This window comes from Accipiter gentilis, chromosome 2 (genome assembly GCF_929443795.1).
Source record: "Accipiter gentilis chromosome 2, bAccGen1.1, whole genome shotgun sequence".
Taxonomy (NCBI): domain Eukaryota; kingdom Metazoa; phylum Chordata; class Aves; order Accipitriformes; family Accipitridae; genus Astur; species Astur gentilis.
Window position 1 is genome coordinate 1,111,515 of NC_064881.1, and position 23,165 is coordinate 1,134,679.

The window sequence follows — 23,165 nt, forward strand, 5'->3', positions numbered from 1 at the left end:
AAGCTTTCAATGGAAAGCCTGTGCATTTCCCAATAGTAAACAACGCTATCTTCCCAAATACAGAAAATTACTCTAAAAAAACCCCAAACAAAACAAAATATACATTGTTTTCCTTACTTATCTTGAGTTAGGCAAAATATGATTCTGAAAAATCTCACCCCAAAAAAGTGTCACATATTTGGTGAAGCTCTACCATATGCTCCACATATGTACACAGACAAAGCGATAAGATAGGTAAGCAAATCCTCATGAAGGAACATGCCTATTCAAGGTTCCTAAATGTTGGGAAAACCCTGTATCTGAAGAATCATAACTATGCTGGAATTATTTTATTGTGTTTAGGAGAAGCACTGGAAATTACTAACCTGCTTTTCATAACACTACCCTGAAGCTTTACTTAACATTTCATTAAATGTCTTTATCTCATTGAGGACACAATTTTAATAAAATTATTTTTAAAAATTTATTAAGCAGAGAGTGAAGTACCCATTTTAATAATACAGTCTTGATGAATATTATTTCATAGTCTGATGTCTATGGATTTTAGAGGATCAGAATTGTATCTCTCCCCCATATTATGCTGCTGTTTACTCAAAAGAACTTGCCTTGATTTTTTCTGCCATAGCTGGAGTTATGTGTACCTCCCTTTCTCCTTCATCATACATCTGAAATATAAGGTTGTGCATGACATCGCCAGCAACCCAATTAATTTCATCCTGATGTTTAATTTGAATAGCTTTTTGTCCATCCATACTTAAGATCTGTAGTCTTGCAACATGACTGCTAGGAAGAAGTTTAATAATCTTTTCCACTGGTGGCACATCTTTACAACTCTATACATGGGGGGAAAAAAAAAAAAGATTTTAGATGTACCTATATGCATAAATATCACTCCATAATAGCCTATGGCACTTCCTCAGGATTACCAGGTGTGACCAGGTAATCAGCTTGACTTGTCAAAAGTAAATCAAAAGGATATGCCAGAATACTTACAACTTTTAACAGATACTAGAACTGATGCTAGCTATTTAGAAAACATTTTCTATTCCAAAAGTACTATGTTATACAATTTACAAAATACTTCTTAAAAGTAATCATAAATATCCTTTCATAGTGGTCATCTTGCCATTTTAGTGTCTGTTTACACATTTTTTACTGTAAAACACCACAGGTCTTATTTTCTCCAGCAGTGTGGCTCTCCTGACTACCAGAGAACTGGAAAGTTCAACAGCATTAAAAAAATTCAAATTTCAAGAGCTTTAAGACTGAAATGCTACCAAACGCTATTGATCTTTAACCTTTGAAAAAATATATCCTTCTTTAGTAAAGTTTTGGGGACCATTTTGCCATGTCTATTCTGGCTCTAAATGTTTATGCAATGAAGGCAATTTGTCAGAAGGATCCAGGGACTACAAAGGGGAAGAAAAATCCCATAAATAATGCATATTTCTGAAACACTTTAGGGATTTCAGAAATAAAGATTAAGATGTGAAGAAAAGGTAGAAAAAAATTCTTTGCCTTTTTATGATTTCCCAGAGAGGAAAAAGGGCAGCCACCTGATTATCAGGCTTATGGTATCTAAAACAGTAACTTTTGGGAGTTAACTTGATACATAAAAGACTTCAATACACTATCAAGACAGTACAATAAACTGTTTTCAATCTTTTGTTCATCCAAACATCCAAATCAATACTTACAAGTATTTCAATCCTTGCTTTCAGCAACTGGTCTTTCTTGATATTCTGTACATGTATAACTGGACCAGTTAAAATGTTTGTTCCTGCATTACTGCAGTCCACAGAATACACAGGAAGGTTTGAAGCACCTATAAACTATTTAAAATATAAAATTAAACTTCAGGTTTCTTCTACAGAACTACTAGGATTATTCCAGAAAAGATTATTTGTACAAGTCCAAACATATATAGGATTATTTACAGATAAATTTGATAAGATTTCAGTTTTCCAGAAGCTTGCAAGATCAACACCTATATTTTTTCACAGGTTATAAGAGATGTGTGGGAGAAAGGAAGAAGTTATAGAAGTAATATTTACTGTCTATTCAACTGTTTTGTATTAACACATAAACACTAGTCTCTTTTGCCATTATGGCAATAAATTCAACTATGTTGTTAAATAAACCTCCTTTTTATTAATTTTCTAAAAATCACACATTAAACAGAATTTAAATACCGAGATCAACATGTCATCATACTACTGCAGACCTAGTCTACAGAAAAAGAATGTACAAATATGAAGTGTAAACGGAATGCAGACTTTTTTGCAGTGGGAAAAATATTTTTATTTGTCTATCTGTTCTTGCTGGAAGACTGATTTCACTAGAACTGGAAAAGTCACTTTCTTGAGTTAATAAAAAATAGGTCCAAAAGGGTAAAAGTTTTTTCCTTCTAAAAGCCACAGTAACGCCTGTATTCCCTTCTGAACTTAGATAAATGCTTATGATAATAGTCTTATCTAGTATTATTTTTAGGCACTAGACTTGCATTTTCATCTTTAAAAACAAATCAAAAGCTGTATGAAGTTTTTTTCCTGAACAAATTTTAGCACTGTATATGGCAACCATGACCTAAAATACCTTAAAATTGTAGCTATATATCCTCACATAATTTTTTCTTCCATTTCTAAGGCCAGGTTCCTCTGATTCTGAAACTTACTGAATGACTCATAATAGATGAGGCAAGAGAGTCACAGTTATGGTCACCAAGCTACAGAAACTTCAAAAGCATTATTAAAGATAATAAATTCTATCTAGATGCCAAAATAGCCTCTTTTCCCAGCCCTTTAAAAAGCAAGTATCAAAATCCTTATGACACATAATGAAATGCAGCTTACCTTACAATGAACTATCAACTTTGGCTGTGCTGTTATATTTCCTGATTCATCCAGTACTTCAACCTGAAAGGGGAAAGCTGTACCATTTTCAATCTTTAGAATTTCAGAATCTGGTTTTACTTTCAATTGATGAGGAGGGCCTGTAAAAATGCACAATTGCAGAACAGTGGTTATATTTTAGGTAACTTGTGAGACACTGGATTTCAATTTTTGCTAACTCAAAAAGTTTTTAAAGCTAAGCTACCAAGTTATTTGTGGTAACAAACCATTTAGACCAATTCAAGTGTATTGGTTTACGCTAATAAGTTCTAGACGCTTTGTGTCCTTCAATACATACCACCTGCCGGTCTTTTGAATGAATTCAATGAGGAATACTTAGATAAACATGATAAACTTCAGCATATACAAGGTCTAAACACATGATATAGTGCTATTTACATACTATACAGATTCTCATTCATCAAAAAGAAACTTGGAGCTTTCTCCTGATATGTTAAAACCAAAGATATTAATGTTGAGATATCTGATCAATCATAATGTGCAGCAGTTTAACTGCCAAAATCACCACAGCTACAACTCGCATGCAGGGAAAAGCAAAAGAAAATTTTAATGGCATTACTTGGATAGTGAAGTGCTATTCAAATAAGTCTACCCCCTGGAACATATAATTATTTTATGAGTTTTAAAAAAGAGAAGGAAGTAATAGAAGGAACAAAGAAGGCCATTTTTCAGAAACAGCCTTTATGCATCATTCATTAAAACTTCCATTTCAAACTCACTGGTTGAAGAACAGGAAGGAAAGACTGAAATAGCTTTTATTCACTCCTTCTTCAAAAAACAGCTTTAAAAGCCAAGGATAAGTCCAATGAGAAGAAAGGTAGTGAAGCATCCCTACACTGCCAAAAGCAAAAGATTCTAATGAAGGATGAAGTTGACTTCAGTCCAAGGTAAATAACTAAGCAATACAATACAATCTGTCTCAGGTCAGATCATTCCACTCCATTTTCTACATGAAGCCTTAACGCCCCAAAAGATAAAGAACAATGAAAGAAACTGTGCATTGTTGGCCTAACAAAGCTTGAAGTACACAATTTCTCTGCAAAAAATGAGATGGGAAAGCCCAAAGTTTGGTAACCTGGGAGGCCAAAAATCAGCCTTCAAACTATACCTTATGTCCCAAATCCAGAAAATCCCAGGTAACAAGCAATAACAAGTATAATACAATGGAATCCTCAATATCAAGACATCCAACAAAACTTAAAATTCTGGTAAGGGCAGTGGACTTACAGACTTCTATATTCCTCTCTTGTGTTATGAAAAAGGCAACATGAAACACTAAAAATTTCAGACAAAATCCCAACTGCCAAAGCATCCCCCACTTTGCTGGGGTAAGAACCTAAATGAGCACTTATTCATTCACAAGATGTTTTCTCCAGGGAAAACAAGTCAATGCAGATCAGTACAGGTTAAAGGGCTTAATGCTGAAGAAAACCAAGATAAATCTATTCATTCATTCAATGGTGCTAGGCTAGAAAAAGATTTTAAATAAAGAAGTGAAAAATCAGTCTCAAGTAAGCAGACAAATTCCAGCTGCTATAATAACAGGCATGATTGGGCTGTGAGTTTGATGTTATTCCTGCCAAGAATGATATGCCCTTAGCTTTATTTATTTTCAGTCATCCCTTGGATGAGCTAGAATATCCTTTTTTATGCCTCACTAAATATTTTACCTTCTTGGGAGAAGAAGCATTTCATTAATAGTGTCAGAATAAAGTTCAACAGAAATTCACCAAATATTTTAAGGATACTTACCAGGCTGCAATCTTATTTTAAAGATTTGTGTGTCTTCTTTCAAACCAGGAAGAGTAACTTTCAGGTTAAAGTTCTAATGAAAAGAGTATTTTAAATATTAGCCTTAAACAAATCCAGATCATAAATTATCTCACATAGTCATGTCAATTCATATATATGTAAATTTCAGAAGTCCATCCAAATTTTCTTGCACTACTACATAAATCAAGATTTTTTTCCTGTACTAGTATCTGTATTTTTCATGTTACTATTTCCAGAGATGTTCAATCTAGGATTTGCATGTTAAAGTACATGGTTCTGAAAACATTAAAAGCAGCTATCATAACTTGTGGTTTTCTGCTTAGGGGCTGTTTTAGTTGGGGAAAAAATATATCAGTTCAAAAAAAGTAGTTTTAAAGAAAGAGCCTGCAAGTTCTGTGTTCATTATTCCTTAGCTAATTGCCTGAAGCAAGGCAGCACAATTACTATACATCTCATCTTTGAATAAGGTCATAAGAAAAACAGTTGCTGTAGAACTGCATTGCTAAAACTGATTTTCACATTAAAATCAGAGAATGAAGCATTCTAATAAATAATCTGAAAAGCTTCAACTTTAAAAAACTAGTTGCACTGCAGATACGTGAATTTCATATTTTATATGTTTGATATTTGAAAGTATTTAGTTGCAATTCATGAATTGTCATTTTTACACTTTCAGAAATGCTGCCTCTGGAAAGGTTTAGTTTCATAATCCTGGCTTATGCCCTTCCCATGCCTGACAGGGTATGCACAACATTAACACCTTGTAGACTAGATGAAAACAATCAGGTAATTCTTTCGGTTTGAATCATAGAATCGTTTAGGTTGGAAAAGACCTTCAAGATCATCAAGTCCAACTGTCAACGCAACACCACCATGCCCACTAAACCATGTCCTGAAGTGCCACATCTACGCGTTTTTTGAACACCTCCAGGGATGATGACTCAACCACTTCCGTGGATAGCCTGTTCCAATGCCTGACAACCCTTTCAGTAAAGAAATTTTTCCTAATATCCAATATAAACCTCCCCTGGTGCAACTTGAGACCATTTCCCTTTGTTCTATCGCTTATTACTTGGGGGAAGAGACTGACCCCCACCTTGCTACAACCCCCCTTCAGGTAGTTGTAGAGAGCGATAAGGTCTCCCCTCAGCCTCCTCTTCTCCAGACTAAACTGCCCCAGCTCCCTCAGCCACTCCTCATAAGACTTGTGCTCCAGGCCCCTCACCAACTTGGTTGCCCTTCTCTGGACACGCTCCAGCACCTCAGTGTCTTTCCTGTAGTGAAGGGCCCAGAGCTCAACACAGTTTTGTTTGCTGGGTAAGAGAAGCAGAAAGTGCAACAAGGCCTGGGCCAGATGCATCACAACTGCAGCCACATGAAACTCATGAGCTCCCCAGCTGATGGCTGGCCACAGAGGTGCATGAAAACTCTCCAGCTCTGACTAGCAAGCCAACCACACTGGTCTGCCTGCAAGCGAAGCAGCACATATCAGCTAGAGCTCCATTAAACCAAATGGTGAATCACAAGAAAATGGGAATATACTGAAAAGTTTCATGTTGGGGGACTAGGAAAAAAAAAAAGGGTGGAGGAGAGATGAGGGAAAAATAAGGTAGGAAATAAAACCACAGGAAACCACTATAGCTGATAGCTGCTGTTTAATGTTAGTAAGTTGAATTCTTCAGTAGTTCATTCACTCAAGCTTTGTATTCATGCACTAGACACTCCTGTGCTCCTCCTTTTTTAGTTTCAACCCCTTTTCTGCAATACTAATTTTTTACATAATACTCTCTTCTTAATACTGCACTATTTTCTGCCTCTAATTAACCAGTTTACATCTTTAACTTCATTCCTTTTAATCTTTCAACATCTGCATCCTCTAGGGAAGTATTTTCCCTTATCCTTCATGATCCCTTTATCTACTTTCCTTTTGCTTTCAAGTCTGTTTCTACGTATACTGCAGTACTTTTTAAAATAAAAAGAAGAATAAAGAAATATTATTTTCCTTTTTTAAACTTCCTTTTTCAGCCTTCTCCTGACTGTATTCAAAATCCTATAAGGCAGCAGTCTTCTTGATAATGCTTACATACTTATCTTAAAATTTTCTCTTTGATTCCACCCACGATCAAAATATACTTCCTTCTATCTTGACTGGTTTGGGTGGAATTAAATCAATGACTACAGAAGTAAATGAAGTCTGCTTTCTCTTTCTTCTCTATCAATGGTTCCTTCATTGGCAACTGTTATATTCTGTATTTCCTATCTCAATCAAGTTTCTCCTCTCCATTTGGCATGATTATTCCTTCAACGTTTTTTTCCTTACTCCTTTCTCTGAAAAACACTAACTTTAATTTTTTCCATGCTCTCCATTTCTTTCTTTTTCTTCTTTCACTTTCTCTTTCTAAATTCTTTCCAGAATCCTATTACTAGCTGTTTCTCAGAGATATTTCAGCTGTTCTGCTACCATTTCAAAATTAACTTTTAAAATACTGAAAATTTCTCATATGTTCTTCTCTGCTTATTTTAATTTAAGCACTCAAAATTATACTGTATTTATGTTTTAAGATTATCTGTTGGTTTTAGTCTGTTGTCCCACCATCCTGCTTTTTGCCATTGTTTTTCTTACCACCTTAAACAATCCTTTTTTCATATAGATTAGAACCACTACTTTCAGTGCCATTTCCTTTATTGCCTCCAACATTTTATGCAATTAAGCAACGTGAGAAAATAACAGCCCTTCTTTTCCATTATTATGGTATGGTATTATTTCTGTACTGCAAGTTCCTTAAATGACTTTTGGTCTAGCCCCTCACCAAATTTATGTCTTGCCACAGCCTGGCACTTCTGCTCCTACACACTTTATTTCCCATAATCCACCTCTATCCTCTGTCTTTCCACCAGCAAAATTATTTGCTTTTTTCTAAACAACAATATTAACAGTATAATGAGGTATCTTCAGCTACCTCAGTTCCTAACTTTGTCTTTACTTAGATTGCAAGACTAAATGACATTATTAGGACCTGGGTAGAACACTGTGTAAATATGCCATCTACATGATTTTAATTTTTTTTTCAATCTTCAAATTTATATTTATCAGAAGCATTAAGATCTCTTTTATGAAAGAAATCTTTTTAGCATGTAACATATGTTTTTGTTTTTACAGTAAATTAGCAGCTTGACTAGGTGCTGAGAATCCATCAGTAACAGGTTGGATTTGAATGACATGTATTTGCTACAGAAGTGGAAACAGCATTTTGCAAATGTCTAGAGAAGCTCGAGTAGTTGTGGCTCATATTAACTATTACCACTTATCTCAATTACAAGAATGAAAGATTTGAGTGCTCCCTATGCTATTTCAGTGCAAAAGTCACCAGGATGATTTGGCTTAAACCAATTTCAGCACAAGTTTAAACTAAGACAGCTGATTTAGCACGCTAAGTATACTCTACCACACACTCATGTGTTGCTCAGCCCCTCCAGCTCCAGTCCCATCCACTAACAGAATGCAGCTGTGGGAAAGACAAATTGCTCCAGGTAGAACCGTAAGAGATCATTTGAAAATATCCCAAGAAATACCTGTAGTCATTAGTGTAGACCAAACTTAGATAACACTATGTGTTGTATTTTACACAAAAATGATTTGGTCTGTGTTTTTTTTTTTTAAATATGTTACTTCAAGTTTAAATTCATTAGCCTACCTTGCCCTGGCAACTATTTATACAGCCTTTAGCAGTGACACCCTTAATGATGCACTTTGTTCCTGCAGTTACTTCTCCATACTGCAATGACAAACCACTAGAAAAATACACAGAAAACAAACCAGAATCAATTTAAAAATAAACACTGTGTTTTGATATACAAGACACTTTCAGATATTCTTATGGAAATAAAAGCAAAAATGCCAGTCAAATAATGTGAAAAGTATCCAGTATATCACTCAGACAAACCCCAAAGATTTACTATATTAATGTCACATGAAGAAAGGACAAAAAAAAATTTTAAAAAAATAAAAATTGAGATGGTTGAATTACCTAGCTTCAAGAATTGGTTTCATGGCAGTTGTCAGCTGTGTTGCATGACCAAATTCATCCTGCAATTCCAAAGGAATATTAAAAGGTACTCCAACCCGAAAAGGAAGCTCCAAAAGACCAACTGAAAATTTCTCTGGTTTGCCCTCTAAGAGAAAAGAATAACATATTTTTAGAAGGAATATGCATGTTCATTGGCTTTTTCTTAGTTGAAGCTGCAATTAAGTCAAGTGGTTTTCAGCCTTGAAGTAAATAGGCTGTTCAGAATACTGTTGTAACCAAAATCACAGTTTATTGGTTGATCCCCTTTTTTTAACTTACACTAACATAAAAACAATAGTTAAAACCTAATAGCAGTAGACTACAGTATAAGAAAGATAACAGGACAGCCCAAACTTCCAAAGTACTTAGAGTATCAATACAGCACCTGAAAGTGGGTAAGTTCCTTGTAGACAGCTTTTCTTAAACATTTAGTTGCTTTAGTTCTGTTAAAATAAAATCATTCATGCAAAATACCATTTTTGTTCTACAGCTATCCCAAATTTGAGAGATAAAGATGAGTAATGATGAGTATTTGAAAAAGAAACCTGAGTGCATCCTTTCTGTGAAATCTGGCCCCATTAGACTGCCTCCAATTAGGCACTAAAAAATGAGACCAAACAGAGCAGTACAAATGGCACCTTGCATAACAGAGTAACATTTTGTGGAATAAAACTGTCTTGGCCAAGTGGCCTTTGAGAAAAGAAGCAATACAGTACTGAGCTAAATGATAGATAAATATCCTATCAAGTTATTTTGGACTCAAGTTAAGAACTACTTTCACTACCTACAGGTGTCATTATCAGGGAGCTGCTTTTGCACAAGAGATGTGAAAATCATGGGGTGAGAGAAAATGTTACCTTGCACTGGCCAAAATTATTATTGGTTACAACAACAACAACAAGACCTCAACCTTACACTGTTTACAATTTTATTTACAAGTGAATTATAAAACTGTGAAATGATTTGACAAAATAACAGTAGAAGAACTTCTGCGCTGTCAAAGTGAATAACTACCAAAAGAACATGTCTGAACTAAAACCAGAAAACTTACAGATTGACTTAGGAAGTTCAGTTTTAACCGGCACTTATGATGATTTTTTAGCTTAGCAAGAAGAACTGTAAACACTGAGCAACAACCTGCTGTTAGAGAAATAAAATAATTTGTTTCTCAGACAAAAAGGCTGCTGATTTCAGTTTAGATTAATTGTTCTTTTCTGGATTTTTAGAATCTATATACATAAAAGGTCACACAAATATCAATATTTTGGAATAATGAGTGTAAGGATTTATGGCTGCCTCTGAGACAACACAAAACATTGCAAAAATAAAGACTTTTCAACACTGAAGATATTAAAAATGTCAAAATATCTTCTGACTAGATAAAAAAAGCAGCAACAGATAGCAAGAGTTGCTTTGGTACCCCTTGTGTTAAAAGTACCAAACTATTAGTTCATTAGATTTTTAGAGTGTGTATTCCTTTCCAAGCAGATCTGTCCATTTCAATTGTTATGGCCAAAGGTACCTTTAATTGAAAGCTGCCATGCTGGGGAAAGCCACAGTACTACCAAAAAATAATTTTTAAAATAGAGAATGCAACTTTTAAGATTCTCTTTTTGCTTTGATAGAGATAAAGAAGGAACAGACACGGTTCATTTATGTATTTGTTCAGAGGAAGAGAGATAGATTTTTTTTTTCTTTTCTTGGAACTTCACAGAAGTACCTTGAGACTTCAGTGTTAGGTTTTCAGACATATGTTTAAATAATTACTCCTTTCAAGTAATGCCAAACATTTTTCTGTATTATCATACAAGAATACCACTTTCTATACTGCCAGTAATACTTTTGCAGAAAGTTTTAGAAGAATATGCTACAAAGAACTCTTTTCTTCCTAAAGGGTTTGCATTCAAAGCCTCTAGTTTTGCGGAAAAAATAGGAGACTACTGAAAGCATCTATTTTTTCTTGATCTTCTGGAAACAGATGTTAGCTCTACCTCCTAAACTTGTGATGAAAATATCCATTTCAATATTCAATGCAAATGAAGTACTATTTTTTTGTCTTCCCCACTCTCCATCTCCCTTGTAGATAAAGCTCACAGAATGGTTGGAGTGGGAAGGGTTCTCTGCAAGTCATCTTATCCAATGCCCTTGCTTCAAGCAGGGCCACCTAGAGCCAGTTGCCCAGGACCATGTCCAGAAAGCTTTTGAATATCCCCAAGAATGGAGACTCCCCAACTTCTTGGGCAATCTGTGCCAGTGCTCAGGCAACTTGTGCCAGTGCTTGGTCACCCTCACAGTGAAAAAGTGTTTCCGATATTCAGAGGGGACCTCCTGTGTTTCAGTGTGTGCCCATGCCTCTGGTCCTGTTACTGGGCACCACTGAAAAGAGCCTGGCTCCATCTTCTTTACACTATCCCGTCAGGTATTTATAGACACTGATAAGATCCCCATGAATCTTCTCTTATCCAGGCAGAGCAGCACCATGTCTCCTAGATATGAGAGATGCTCCAGTCCTTTCATCACCTTCATGGCCCTTTGCTGGACTGTCTCCAGTATGTCCATGTCTCTTGCTGAAGTTACACTCTGCCCCATCATCCAGATCATTAATGAAGACATTAAACAGGATCAGAACCAGTATTGACCCTATTGACCCCTGGGGTAACCACTAGTTACTGGCCTCCAACTAGACCATGCCATTGATCACTCTCCAAGACCAGTCGTTCTGCCAGTCCATACTTCATCAGTTTCTCTATGACTTATGAGAGACAGTGCTGAAAGCCTTACTGAAGTCTAGGTAGTCAACATCCACTACTCACTCCTCATCTACCAAGCTAGTAATTTCATCATAGAAGGTGAATCCATGCTAACTACTGATGATTTTGTCCTTTATGTGCCTGAAAATGGTTTCCAGGATTAGTTGCTCCATCACCTTTCCCAGGGATTGAGACAAAGGTCACTGGCCTGTAGTTCTGTGGGTAGTCCTTCTTGCCCTTTTTGAAGACAGGAGTAACATTTGCTTTCCTCCAATCATCAGGCAGTTCTTCCAATTGCCATGATTATTCAGTTACTGAAAGTGGCCTTACAATGATATCAAGACAGCTTGCTCTGCCTCATGTGTGCACACCCCATCATGGCCCATGGACTTACATATGACTAGTTTGCTTAGGTATTCCCTGACCTGATCGTCTTCCACTAAGGGTATCTTCCTTGCTCCAGACCTTCCACCAGTCTTTGGGGCCTGGGATTCCTGAAGGTCCATCTTGATAGTAAGTATCGAGGGAAAGAAGCTGTTCAGTATCTCAACCTTTTCCATGTCCTGTGTCCCCTGCCTCATTCAACAAAGGGCCCATGTTTACCCCAGTCATCCTTTTGTCACCTATGTATTTATAGAAGCCCATCTTGTTGCCTTTGATACCCCTCGCCAGGGGCTCCAGTTTCAATGCAATTGGACTCCGGCTTTCCTAACCCCATCCCTGCATGCTTGGATAGTGTCTCTGTATTCTTCCCAGGTTATCTGTCCCCACTTCCACCTTATATATACTACTTTTTTGTGTTGAGTTTTGCCAGGAGCTCCTCGTTCATCCATGCAGGCTTCCTCATATTTTTGCCTGACTTCCTATTCATTGGGATGGACTAGACTTGAGCTTGGAGGAGGTGATCTGTGAATATTAACCAGGTTTCCTAGGCCCCCTTTCTGTCTAGGGCCTTATCCCATGGAACTCCACCAGGCAGATCTTCAAAGAGGCCTAATTTTTCTCTCCTGAAGTCCAGGGTTGTGAGCTTCCTTTTTGCCCCCCCTTCCTTTCATGATCCTGAACTCTACTATCTCATGGTCTGTCTTCAGCCTTCACATCCCCAATGAAACCCTCTTTGTGAGTACCAGAGTACCTCTCCTTGTTGGTTCCTCTATCACTTGAGTCAGGAAGTTGTCATTGATGCACTCCAAGAATATCCTGGATTGCTTATGCTCTGCTGTGTTGTCTCTCCAGCAGATATTAGGGTGGTTGAAGTCCCCCACGAAGACCAGGGTCTGTGAACATGATGCTGCTTCTGGCTATCTGTAGAAGGCCTCATCCACTTGTTATTCTTGGTCAGATGTCCTATAGCAGACACCCACTACAGTGTCATCCATATTGGTTTGCTCTTTAACCCTCACTCATAAGATCTCAGTTGGCTCTTCATCCATCTCCAGGCAAAGCTCCATGCATTCCAGCTGTTGTCTTACATAAAGGGCAATTTCACCTCATCTTTCTGGTCTGTCTTTCCTAAAAAGCCTGTATCCATTGCAACTTTCCAGTTATGTCAGCCACCTCACCATGTCTCCATGATTCTAGCAAGATCATAGCCCTGCTGCCTCTAACTGTCATGGTTGAACCCCAGCCAGCAACTAAGCACCACGCAGCCGCTCACTCACTCCCCCACACCCAGTGGGATGGGGGAGAAAATCGGGAAAAAGAAGTAAAACTCGTGGGTTGAGATAAGAACGGTTTAATAGAACAGAAAAGAAGAAACTAATAATGACAATGATAACACTAATAAAATGACAACAGTAGTAATAATGAAAGGATTGGAATGTACAAATGATGCGCAGGGCAATTGCTCACCACCTGCTGACCGACACCCAGCTAGTCCCTGAGCGGCGATTCCCCCCGCCCCCACTTCCCAGTTCCTATACTAGATGGGACGTCCCATGGTATGGAATAACCCATTGGCCACTTTGGGTCAGGTGCCCTGGCTGCGTCCTGTGCCAACTTCTTGTGCCCCTCCAGCTTTGTTGCTGGCTGGGCATCAGAAGCTGAAAAATCCTTGACTTTAGACTAAACACTACTGAGCAACAACTGAAAACATCAGTGTTATCAACATACTTCTCATACTGAACTCAAAACACAGCACTGTACCAGCTACTAGGAAGACAATTAACTCTATCCCAGCTGAAACCAGGACACTAACTTATGTTTATTCCCCATGATGCATGCACTAGGGTACATGCAGTTCACAGAGGCACCTAAGCATGCTGATTTCCCAGAAAGGTTTTGGCGATTTCTCTGTAATGGTGTCATGTAGGCATTTCCTTGCATACATGCAAATGCTAGAGCTGGGCTAACTTCAGTACCATTTTGTTGATTTTCTGATCTTGAGATTTTTCTGTCACTTCATTCCAGGCCCTTTGCTCATCAACCATGTCCATCACTCCCTCAATAGGGCTGCTGATAATGCTCTTCCTCCCTTGTCATTCCTAGTTTAATTTCGGCTTGGTTTTTGCCACTTCAGAAAAAGGCAAAGTCACAGCTGAACAAAAGTTTTCCTTTTGAACTGGAGACTGAGAGCAGAGACCAAGAGAAGATCTATTTTTTTAATGTATGTAGGACATAAATTTTTTTAATACTATATACAAGCACACTCATATAAAAGGATGAGTCTTGGTGATAAGACAGAGCAAGAGATGTATAATCCACAGTTAGCATGTATTTTTGCAAACTAATTTAGCAAGTAAATACAGATTTTCTTTAAGATTAATTATGATGTACAGAAAAGTACAGATTATTTTTTTAAAATCCTATGAAGTCTCATTTACAGATAACGTATTATTCCTTTATAATTTAAAAATTAATTGTGTTTCATATTGCTGGACAGAAAGAGCGACTTCAAACTAGTCTATAGCTTTACCCTTTTTCATAAATATATGACTATTTTCCCTGGAAATGAAATCTTTTCAGCAAAAATAAATAAAACTTCTTCAGTCAGAAAAACAAAAACTAACCAGCCACTAACAGATAAATGCACACAAATAAATCAGAAAATAAAATTAACATCTTTGAGGATGAGAGAAACAGGACTAGCAAGGCTGTACCAGAAACATGATGTAACCCTACACTGTACATCTTATGGTCTTCAACAGTGTCATTAAAATCAGAATCCGTTAATTTTCTTTAGAAGATATGATCAGTCAAATCTATTTTAGGTCAAATACATACACATCAGAGTGTATGGCAAGACAGAGTAACACCAGACATATTTAACAGCATTATTTCTATTCTGGTATTCCAGTAAGTATTTTATGATGGTTAATCCAAAGATACACACCTATTATAACTGAATGCGAGTTTAGTTTTGCATAGGAAACTTCTTTTAATTAAAAAAAAAAAAAAAAAAAAAAGAGACTTAGATCTCAACATGCATATTTTAAATGCATAACCTGTTTTTGAATGAGTTTCTTTCTGTGGTTTATACATGAAAGTTGGCCTAATGAACACTAGTTTTATGAAAGAATATTTATGCCAATGGCACCAGGAAAAATTGTGATTCTAATTAAGAAGAGGTTTATTTTTATCAAGTACATTTAGGAAAGTTCACATCAGAGAAAAGCTTTTGATTCCACCACCGCTTCACTTTTTTGTAAACCTGACTGTATAGGAGAGCCAATACATTACAGGTGAGATCAAAACCTATTAGACAAATTTTTTTTTTCCTGAAAATATTTTGTATTTGACATGCAAATGCTACTTTTCAGTGCTAACAATTACCTCTCAACTAAAACATGAATAATTTTGATATACAATTAATCAAATAGAAACACTAAAAGTAGAAGAAAATTGGCATGACTGAAATTCTTACCTATAATAGTGAATTTAAATGTTTTAGATGGTAGAGGCCTTCCTGCATAAGTGTCTGCATTGCTTTCATTCAATACTACTTGCAGTTTCAAGGTGTAGTTCCCAAGTTTCTGAAGATTTTCTAAACAGAAATACAAATACAATTAGAAAGCAAAAAAAGTAAAATTATAAATAAACTGAAAATACTGCATATGTGAACTTACCCATTTTTTTAAACCAGTATGGCCATTTGCCTCCATGCTGACTGATATGGGAAATTATTTCTTTATTCCCAGTAGGTGCTGAAAAACAAACAATTAGCTACATGTATTTAGATTTTACACCATACATCTTAGTTTTTTTCAGGTATTACTATCACTCATTATTAAGCATTACTATCACTTCTAAATCTAATAAGTATAAATTCAGCTTCACAATTAATCACGTTGATCACAGCTAAAAAAATTAATTCCCTACCTAATCCTATTTTAATTAAAAATTGCTAGCCTCAGACACATTAAACTGAAAGCAGCAGGTTTGTAAAATAGAATTTTATTAGCTCTTTGGTTATATGTTCCCCGTAAAGTCTGAACACTTGTAGGCTGTGCATTCCACACACTGGCAACTGATCGAACTTGGCAGACCCTAACAAATTAGCTTAAATGGGAAAAATGATAAAAATGTGCAGTTGACTGAACATATAACTGAGGAAAAAGGTCATTCCTTGTTTGCTCCAAATTATTGTATCTGTCTTTATAAACACTTCTGCAGCATTAAGACACATCCGAAAAGAAAATACACTGAAACTTCGAGGTAATTTTTAAGTGAATGGTACTATAACCTAAGGTTTATTGTTTGCAACCAGGAATAAGGTTTATTGTTTGCAACTTCAAGAGGCATTAATATATTTGTTTTTCAAAACATAATTTTGAATAAATACAGAATGCGACTGCAGTAAGACTACACAGAATAAAAAGAAATGCAGTAAAAATACACATTGTTCTATAGCTAAATACAACTGCTTTAGATCCTGTTCTTGCACCAAGATAAAGTAGCATACATGAGATAAAGTAACAGCTGCCAATATTCTTAGGCGTATTTCTTTGAATGTGTAATACTGGAAGCATTGGGTTATTAAAATAAATTTTGATGGCATTCTGTAGCAAGAGCTAATTCAGTTTTCTATACTGGAGAGTTTTCTACCCTCGGTAGTTACTAACACTGAGAAAACAGAACTTCTCAAGTGAGTGCAGTTTTCGTATTGCCACCAAGTTAAACTGAAAGTCTCTCTGTATTATGCAAGATGCACAGCTGGAAGATATACACGTTTCTTCTTGTATTGCCCCAATACAGACAGATAATCTAAGGCGGAAATTTATCTATAGGAAGTGAAGAAAGTCTAATACTTCTGTGCATAGTGATACACAAAAGATGACAATAAAATAAATGGGATCTTGGAAGAGGACAAATGAGAAAACCCTGGCTTTTAAAGGGAGGGCTGTTATGTTCTGATGTTCTCTTCTGAAAGAGGAGACAATCCCAAGAGCAGTTCTGCATAAGAAAGTTATTAGGTGTGTCCACTGCTACTGTTGCAGTCTCTGTGATGAAAAAACATCCTGATGTTTTATTTGAACAACAGACTAAGTTATTTCAGTGGAGCCACGTGCAAAGATTTAGAACTGTCTTTGGAATGTCTCCATTTTTTCCTTTGCTAGAGGAAAAGCCCTTCAAACACTTCATATTAGTAGTGATTAATGAGCTCTCCTCTGTTGTTTTGCTAGAAAGCACCATTGGGACTTCCTAACCACCATGTTCTTTTCTTGACACTTCCACACAAACATATTTATGAATTTTAACAGTTTCCCTACAATCACCGAGATACAGAACACTGCACTTGGTGCAAACTGTGTACTGCAAACAGCACAAGAAATTAAATGGGGGTAGGGAGGGAGAGGGAGAGACACGCATCTGAAGAGCATCTCCCATTGTGGTTTACAGGAGAGAAGTGACAAGAAAATTGTTTGGTCAGAGGAACAGTCAACTAAGTTCTAAAATAAATACTTCGGTGATGAAAACAGTTTGCTGAAGAGCTTAAAAACGTAAAAAGATGCCTCACTATTGCCACAGATTGCCACAGCACCTATTTGAGTATTTTAACAGAGGTACCTGCAATTTTATTGAGTAATCAGAAGTGCTTTAAAAATAATATTCTGCGATAGAAATGGTTATTTCTCAGACACACCTTAGACAAGAATCACGCAGGCATGACTTTGAAAAAAACCCACCAAACTTCCCAGAACTCAGCTTCCTGGCAGCCCCCTCTGTCTTGGCAGCCTCCTTCCACCAACCCTAACATGAAATTTTAGAGTGAGCCTTAGAGAAACAACCTGCTGGTGGCCCAGGAAAAAACCCAACACATCCAAACAAGCAAAACAAACAAAAAAAACCCCTGGCAGTCCATGCCTCCTTTGGCAGACACTTTCCATAGGCAGTCTCTTTCTCTTTATCCTACTCTTTCATTTGGTAGCCCATATCTGTTCCTGCTCCACCTAGACTCTTCAGCTTTCTCTTTTTCTCAGCTCTAACCCATAACCCCAACCTTATTCTTTGGCCAAACCTTACAAGCCCAAGATAAAAAATTTCTCATATCCCAGCTGTCTTGCCAGCCCTCACTTCCCTTGTCCAAACCTTGGACAAGGTGCTCCTGCCATGGCCCATACAAGAAGTTTCTCACAGTCTAGTTCTCCTGCTATCCCACCCTTTCCTTTGGCAGCTTTTATCTCCACTGGACCCCTTGACTTTCTTATTCTCTCAACCATAATTCAGACCCTAATTTTGAATTGAACTTTGTATAAGGCTCCCCAGTAACAGACCAGATGAGCTATGAGAAACATCTCAACTCTTAGCAGTCTGCAGTATATTTTGCCAGGTATTCCGCTCCTCAAAAGTGAAGAGAAACTTTTTGCACATTGTAAGATGTTTGCTGTTGGCCTTCATATGGGTGTAACCACTTTAGTACAAATGAGAGCTTTATATTCTAAGAAAGACTAGGGGTTTTAGTTTGACAGGTGTGCCATGCTCAAACTGTCACTTGCAGGACTTACTCATTGTTCTGGTGAAAAACAGTGGGATTATCCTAGTGATGCCTAAATTGACTAGAAACAAAAGTTAAGATAGGAAGCAGTAAAAACAGTTATAATTACAAATTTCCATCAATGAATCAAAGTGGTCAGAAGACACGAAAGGTCTGAAGATAGACGTTTCAGTGATAGGAGGCAAAGGGCAAACTTAACCCCAGCAACACCACTGACAAAACACCATGCCTCTTTCAGGTTTATACATCCTGATGTCATGATGGTCTACCTTAATTAAGGTTGCAAAACACTGATTTGTCCCCCAGACTGCTGGCAAATAGTCTGATAATCTGTATTACCTGAACACATTTTTTCAGTTCCAACTTCTTCATGCCCTGGCACACTACCTTGGACAATGGACATGCACAGCAGACAGTCCCCATACAACAAGTGACATTCAAATACTGAACTGAAGCTAAGATACTTCCATTTGGTTTCCTTTGACATGTATCACTACAGTAACCTCAGTGCTTCTGAAGGGTATTTTTACAACACTTATCAGACAAAGGAATCAGATTTTCCTATTGTATATGGAAAGAAACAAGGCAAACAAAATTTTAAGTTCCTAAAAATTTCAAATATATTTGACATGTGCAGGATTGGAGTTTTCAGAGAATTCAGTGTTCTAATTTTGTATTCAACACACAACCAAGTAATTTCAGTTGCCTTGGAGAGAATGCAATTCTTCAACAAATGCAATATAAGAATACCAAGTGAAGCACCCATAAAATGGAAAACACATAGCATTAAGACATTAAGCCTTGGGATTGAAGCAATTGTCATTTCATGAAATGTGGATTTGGAGTACTACATGCTCTGATGGGATACTGTCCTTAAAATTAAAAGCTATATCCATCCATCTATAAAATGCTAGTATGTATTATATGTATGTATACAAAGAAATTTATTATCCATTATGCATTTTCAAAATAATAAAGACTCATTTAAATATACTGAAATACTTACAATGTAAAATAACCTTGAGTTCAACAAGAAGTTTCTTTGAACCTCCATGGCTTGTACCTGGAAGTTTTTGCATTGCTTCTCCTTTTTTATTCAAAATTTCTATTCTTAATGCTCCTGTATTTAAAAGAAAAATTATGGACATTTAAAATAACCTGTGATTGGAGATTTTTGTATGCTTATTTTTTTAACAAGAGTGCATAATATAATTTTAAATTGATATTTTACTTTTTTAGTATTTGGAAGAATAAAATATACCTATTGGTGTACCAGCAAATCTTGTTTCATTTGGTAATAACTCATCTCCTTCAGGCCATGTTACTGATAATTTGTCAGGAAGTCTAGTGAAAAAGAAAGAATGAACAGTTTTCCTGTGAGTTAAAAAACAGGGTAATTTATCTTTAGTAGAATACACATGAAGCTATTTTTTGGTAGAAAGGAACCCAAAACCTCAACTATTTCTTCTTGGTTTAGAGTTCTAGTTTTTTTTGTTTCTGCTGAAATAGCTGACTGCTTTCCCATTTGGGAATAAAACTGAACATTTTTGTGTTCCTGAAGAAATACTAAAACTGTTATTAGGAACTGCACAAGTAAATAATTACAATTTAGAGCTTACCTTGCCATTTCATCCTCTATGTATTTTTTAACAGCTTTGTCAGACACTGTTCTGTCAAGTTTTGATATTGGAACAGTTTTCATTTCAGCATACAATGCCTGAGGTTCCTGAAAAAAAATTTAGTGCAGTTATAAACAGCCAGATTATAATATGTCAGAGAAGAAATACCTCTCTATCAAGGGACTGGACAAGTAGACATAGACATAATGCAATATGCTAACAAATACTGCGTGGTGACTCCACAAGACACTGTTCTAAAATTTGCTGAAATCATAAGGGTTAAGAATGGATGAACAACATACTATTGATACCACCTGTGATACTCTATTTCATATGCAAATTTAAATAAATCAGATCATTGATCATGAATAATAATTTTAATATGTTTACATTAAAACTAATGTAACTAAGCAGTTGAAAAATACCATAATTTTCAATAGTTATTTGAAAGTCATTTAAATAAGTCTGACCTGGGATTATGTTTAAAGATTCCATAGGCATACTAGGTGTGTGAATTCTTTTTATGTTTGTCTTACCAAAGCAATTTGAACCTCTCCTCCAGTGGCAAATATATCCCCATCATGGTCTCCATACAAAAAAAATTTCTCAATGCTTCCATAGAATATTGGAAGGGTCTTAACAGTTTTCACCTGTAAAGCAAAGACAATTGTCAGTACATTGCTTCTACATCAAATGTACAGTAGTTGCCTTTTATAGCATTCAAGTGTTTTATTACAAAACAAACAAACAAAACCCCAACACCAGTGAGCAACTAACTTACCAGCTGTCCAGTTTTGTATGTTTTCCCATCCCACTCTATTGCAGCATACACTGTCCAAGGGCTCTGCATTCTTTTGGACGGTAAATCAGTACGTGTAGTTATTCCTTTGAAGACTGTGAATTTTATCTGTTTGTCATATTTTTCATGGCAGTCTTTGAGCCACAAAGCAAATTCTCTGTCAATTTTCATTCGCTGCTCCTATAGAGTTTACAAAAGAAATACATACTATTAACATATTACAAAATTTAAATCTGACAACTTCAGAATTATAAACAATTATAAGAGTACAGTGATATTGTACGCAAAAAAAAAAAAGGGATTCTTCAGCTTGGAAACACTACAAAATTCTAGGAAAGCTATACTTCAAGACAGAGAAAGTGTTTCCCCCAGCACCCACATTCCTCTTATGAAGGGGGTCTTTCCACAAAAACTGTCATATAACAACTAGATATTGTTTAAGAAAATAAAAGGAAAAAGACTAACTCTTATTTTTTCAGATTTAAAGAGTCAGCTTTACTACTTAGAGTGGTGAAGTAGTACTTTACTACTAAAAGTGGGAGAAGTGTCTGCTACAAAGTCCTGAAAAGGTGTCCAAGGTGAAAGTTCTTCAGAAATGGGTAAATATGCAATGACATGAACAAATGTCCAGTGAGTAAAGGTTTCTGTATCATATGCATTAAACTTTTCCAAGAAGAAATACTTATCAGAACAAAATGATCACCTGTCCGTTGAAGATTCTTGTGAACAGAGTATTCTTATCTTTTAGCTTCAGCTCCAGATCCATGAAAGTGAGTTTGTTTGTGCTGACCTGGAACTTATCATTGGTAAATAATGCACCAGAAATTCTGTTGTAGCATTCAATTGGTGCCAATCCTCTCTTCTTTGGAGGAGCACACCACTCAAAACTTAAACAAAAGGAGAAAGACATTAAACCCCTTTTTTATAAAGAGAGGTTTACATTATAGAAAGAGACTGGTTTACATTGTAGAAACAGATTACCACTTACTCTTCCACAGTTGTGTATGGTATTAATCTTCCATTCCAAAAACATTCAAAAATAGGCCTTTTTCCTCTGGCACCCTTTTCTACTATAAAGCAGTCTTCATCATCATCATCATCATTTAATTCTTGATTAAAAAGAAGACAGTCTCCATGAATACATTTCTTTAAAAAACTAACATCAAAACCCAGAGCAGTCTAAATTGAGGATTATCTATACTTATTAAGTTAGGCACAGTAGCAGTACACATGATCTCAAGCTAGTTATATATAATATTAGGATTATTTTTTTTTCTGTTTAAGAAATACCAAGCAGAAAAACTAAGGAAAGCTAAGGAAAAAAAGTTAAACAGGGATTGAATAATATTACCAAATTTGCAAATTTCAAATTTGAATAAATATTACTTATCCCCCTTAGTTACAACTGATGTTCTTCTAATATCAGAAAATCTTGTCACAATTAAACTTAAGATTTGTTTTGTCAAAAAAAAATCAAAAATCACCAACACAAGTTATTTTAAAACCCCAGCATCTGAAAATTCATTAAGGCTGGATAAAACAAATTTTAAATTAAGGACTTAGACTACATGTTGTCCTCTGAGATATTCTGATGTTAGAAATCTCTTGAATCAAACTGCTCGTGTTTCATTACTTTCTCGGAGCAAAGATCTAACAGTCACGAATGTCAAAATGTTTCAATCAGACTGCATTCCATTAGAGTTTATAGTTTGAAATCAGATGGTGTTATGTCAAAGAACTGGTTTACATTAATGAGTTACCACAACAGCCAATTTTCTCACAGGGTTCATTCATCTAAAAGGATATGAACTTTTCTGTTACACCAGAACCCAAATTAGATAACAACTTACACTTCAATTTAAATTGTTCTAGTTTCTATTTCATTAAAACATTTAGAGTAGTAAGACTGTCTGTAAAGGACTGATAAAATGCATAACATTTCACTTACTTGATGGAAAACATGGATCATCAGGGTATGTTTCTTTATCATACAGGAAGGGATGATATCGGATGATGCCTTCCACTATACCTTCTCCTTCAACATGTGCCTTAAACTCAAAGCTATCTGCTGCAGTATTTATATACAATGTCTGCATGTCATCTTTGATCTCCCTAAGATTGACAATCTTTGGTACTTTTCCTTTTTCAAACATTGAAATCTGCAAAAAAATGAAAAAAGTTGATTTTCCTTAGGCAAAAAACCCTACAGTAATTATCATTCGTAACACTTATCTTAACTGTTAGCAAAATGAATTAGTTCCTATGCTGCAATGATAAATAGTATTACTTTTTAAAAATTAAATTACATACA

General features: G+C 36.0%; 1 protein-coding gene across 7 annotated transcripts in view; it reads right to left on the reverse strand.

Moving 5' to 3' along the window:
- SMCHD1 (structural maintenance of chromosomes flexible hinge domain containing 1) overlaps window positions 1-23,165 on the reverse strand; it is a 106,601-nt gene that overhangs the window by 50,638 nt on the left and 32,798 nt on the right. For all 7 annotated transcript variants that reach the window (XR_007508292.1, XR_007508291.1, XR_007508289.1 and 4 more), the window contains 16 exons: window positions 22,803-23,013; window positions 21,843-21,963; window positions 21,558-21,741; window positions 20,837-21,034; window positions 20,592-20,705; window positions 20,056-20,162; window positions 19,698-19,780; window positions 19,443-19,556; window positions 15,567-15,644; window positions 15,365-15,484; window positions 8,714-8,858; window positions 8,381-8,477; window positions 4,665-4,737; window positions 2,853-2,992; window positions 1,698-1,832; window positions 606-833 (listed from right to left, as the gene is read on the reverse strand). Coding sequence is in view for 3 of the 7 variants with exons in the window: in XM_049818413.1 (XP_049674370.1) it covers window positions 606-833; window positions 1,698-1,832; window positions 2,853-2,992; window positions 4,665-4,737; window positions 8,381-8,477; window positions 8,714-8,858; window positions 15,365-15,484; window positions 15,567-15,644; window positions 19,443-19,556; window positions 19,698-19,780; window positions 20,056-20,162; window positions 20,592-20,705; window positions 20,837-21,034; window positions 21,558-21,741; window positions 21,843-21,963; window positions 22,803-23,013 (2,148 nt within the window). In the remaining 4 variants the exon portion in view is untranslated. The remainder of the gene's footprint in view (window positions 1-605; window positions 834-1,697; window positions 1,833-2,852; window positions 2,993-4,664; window positions 4,738-8,380; window positions 8,478-8,713; window positions 8,859-15,364; window positions 15,485-15,566; window positions 15,645-19,442; window positions 19,557-19,697; window positions 19,781-20,055; window positions 20,163-20,591; window positions 20,706-20,836; window positions 21,035-21,557; window positions 21,742-21,842; window positions 21,964-22,802; window positions 23,014-23,165) is intronic.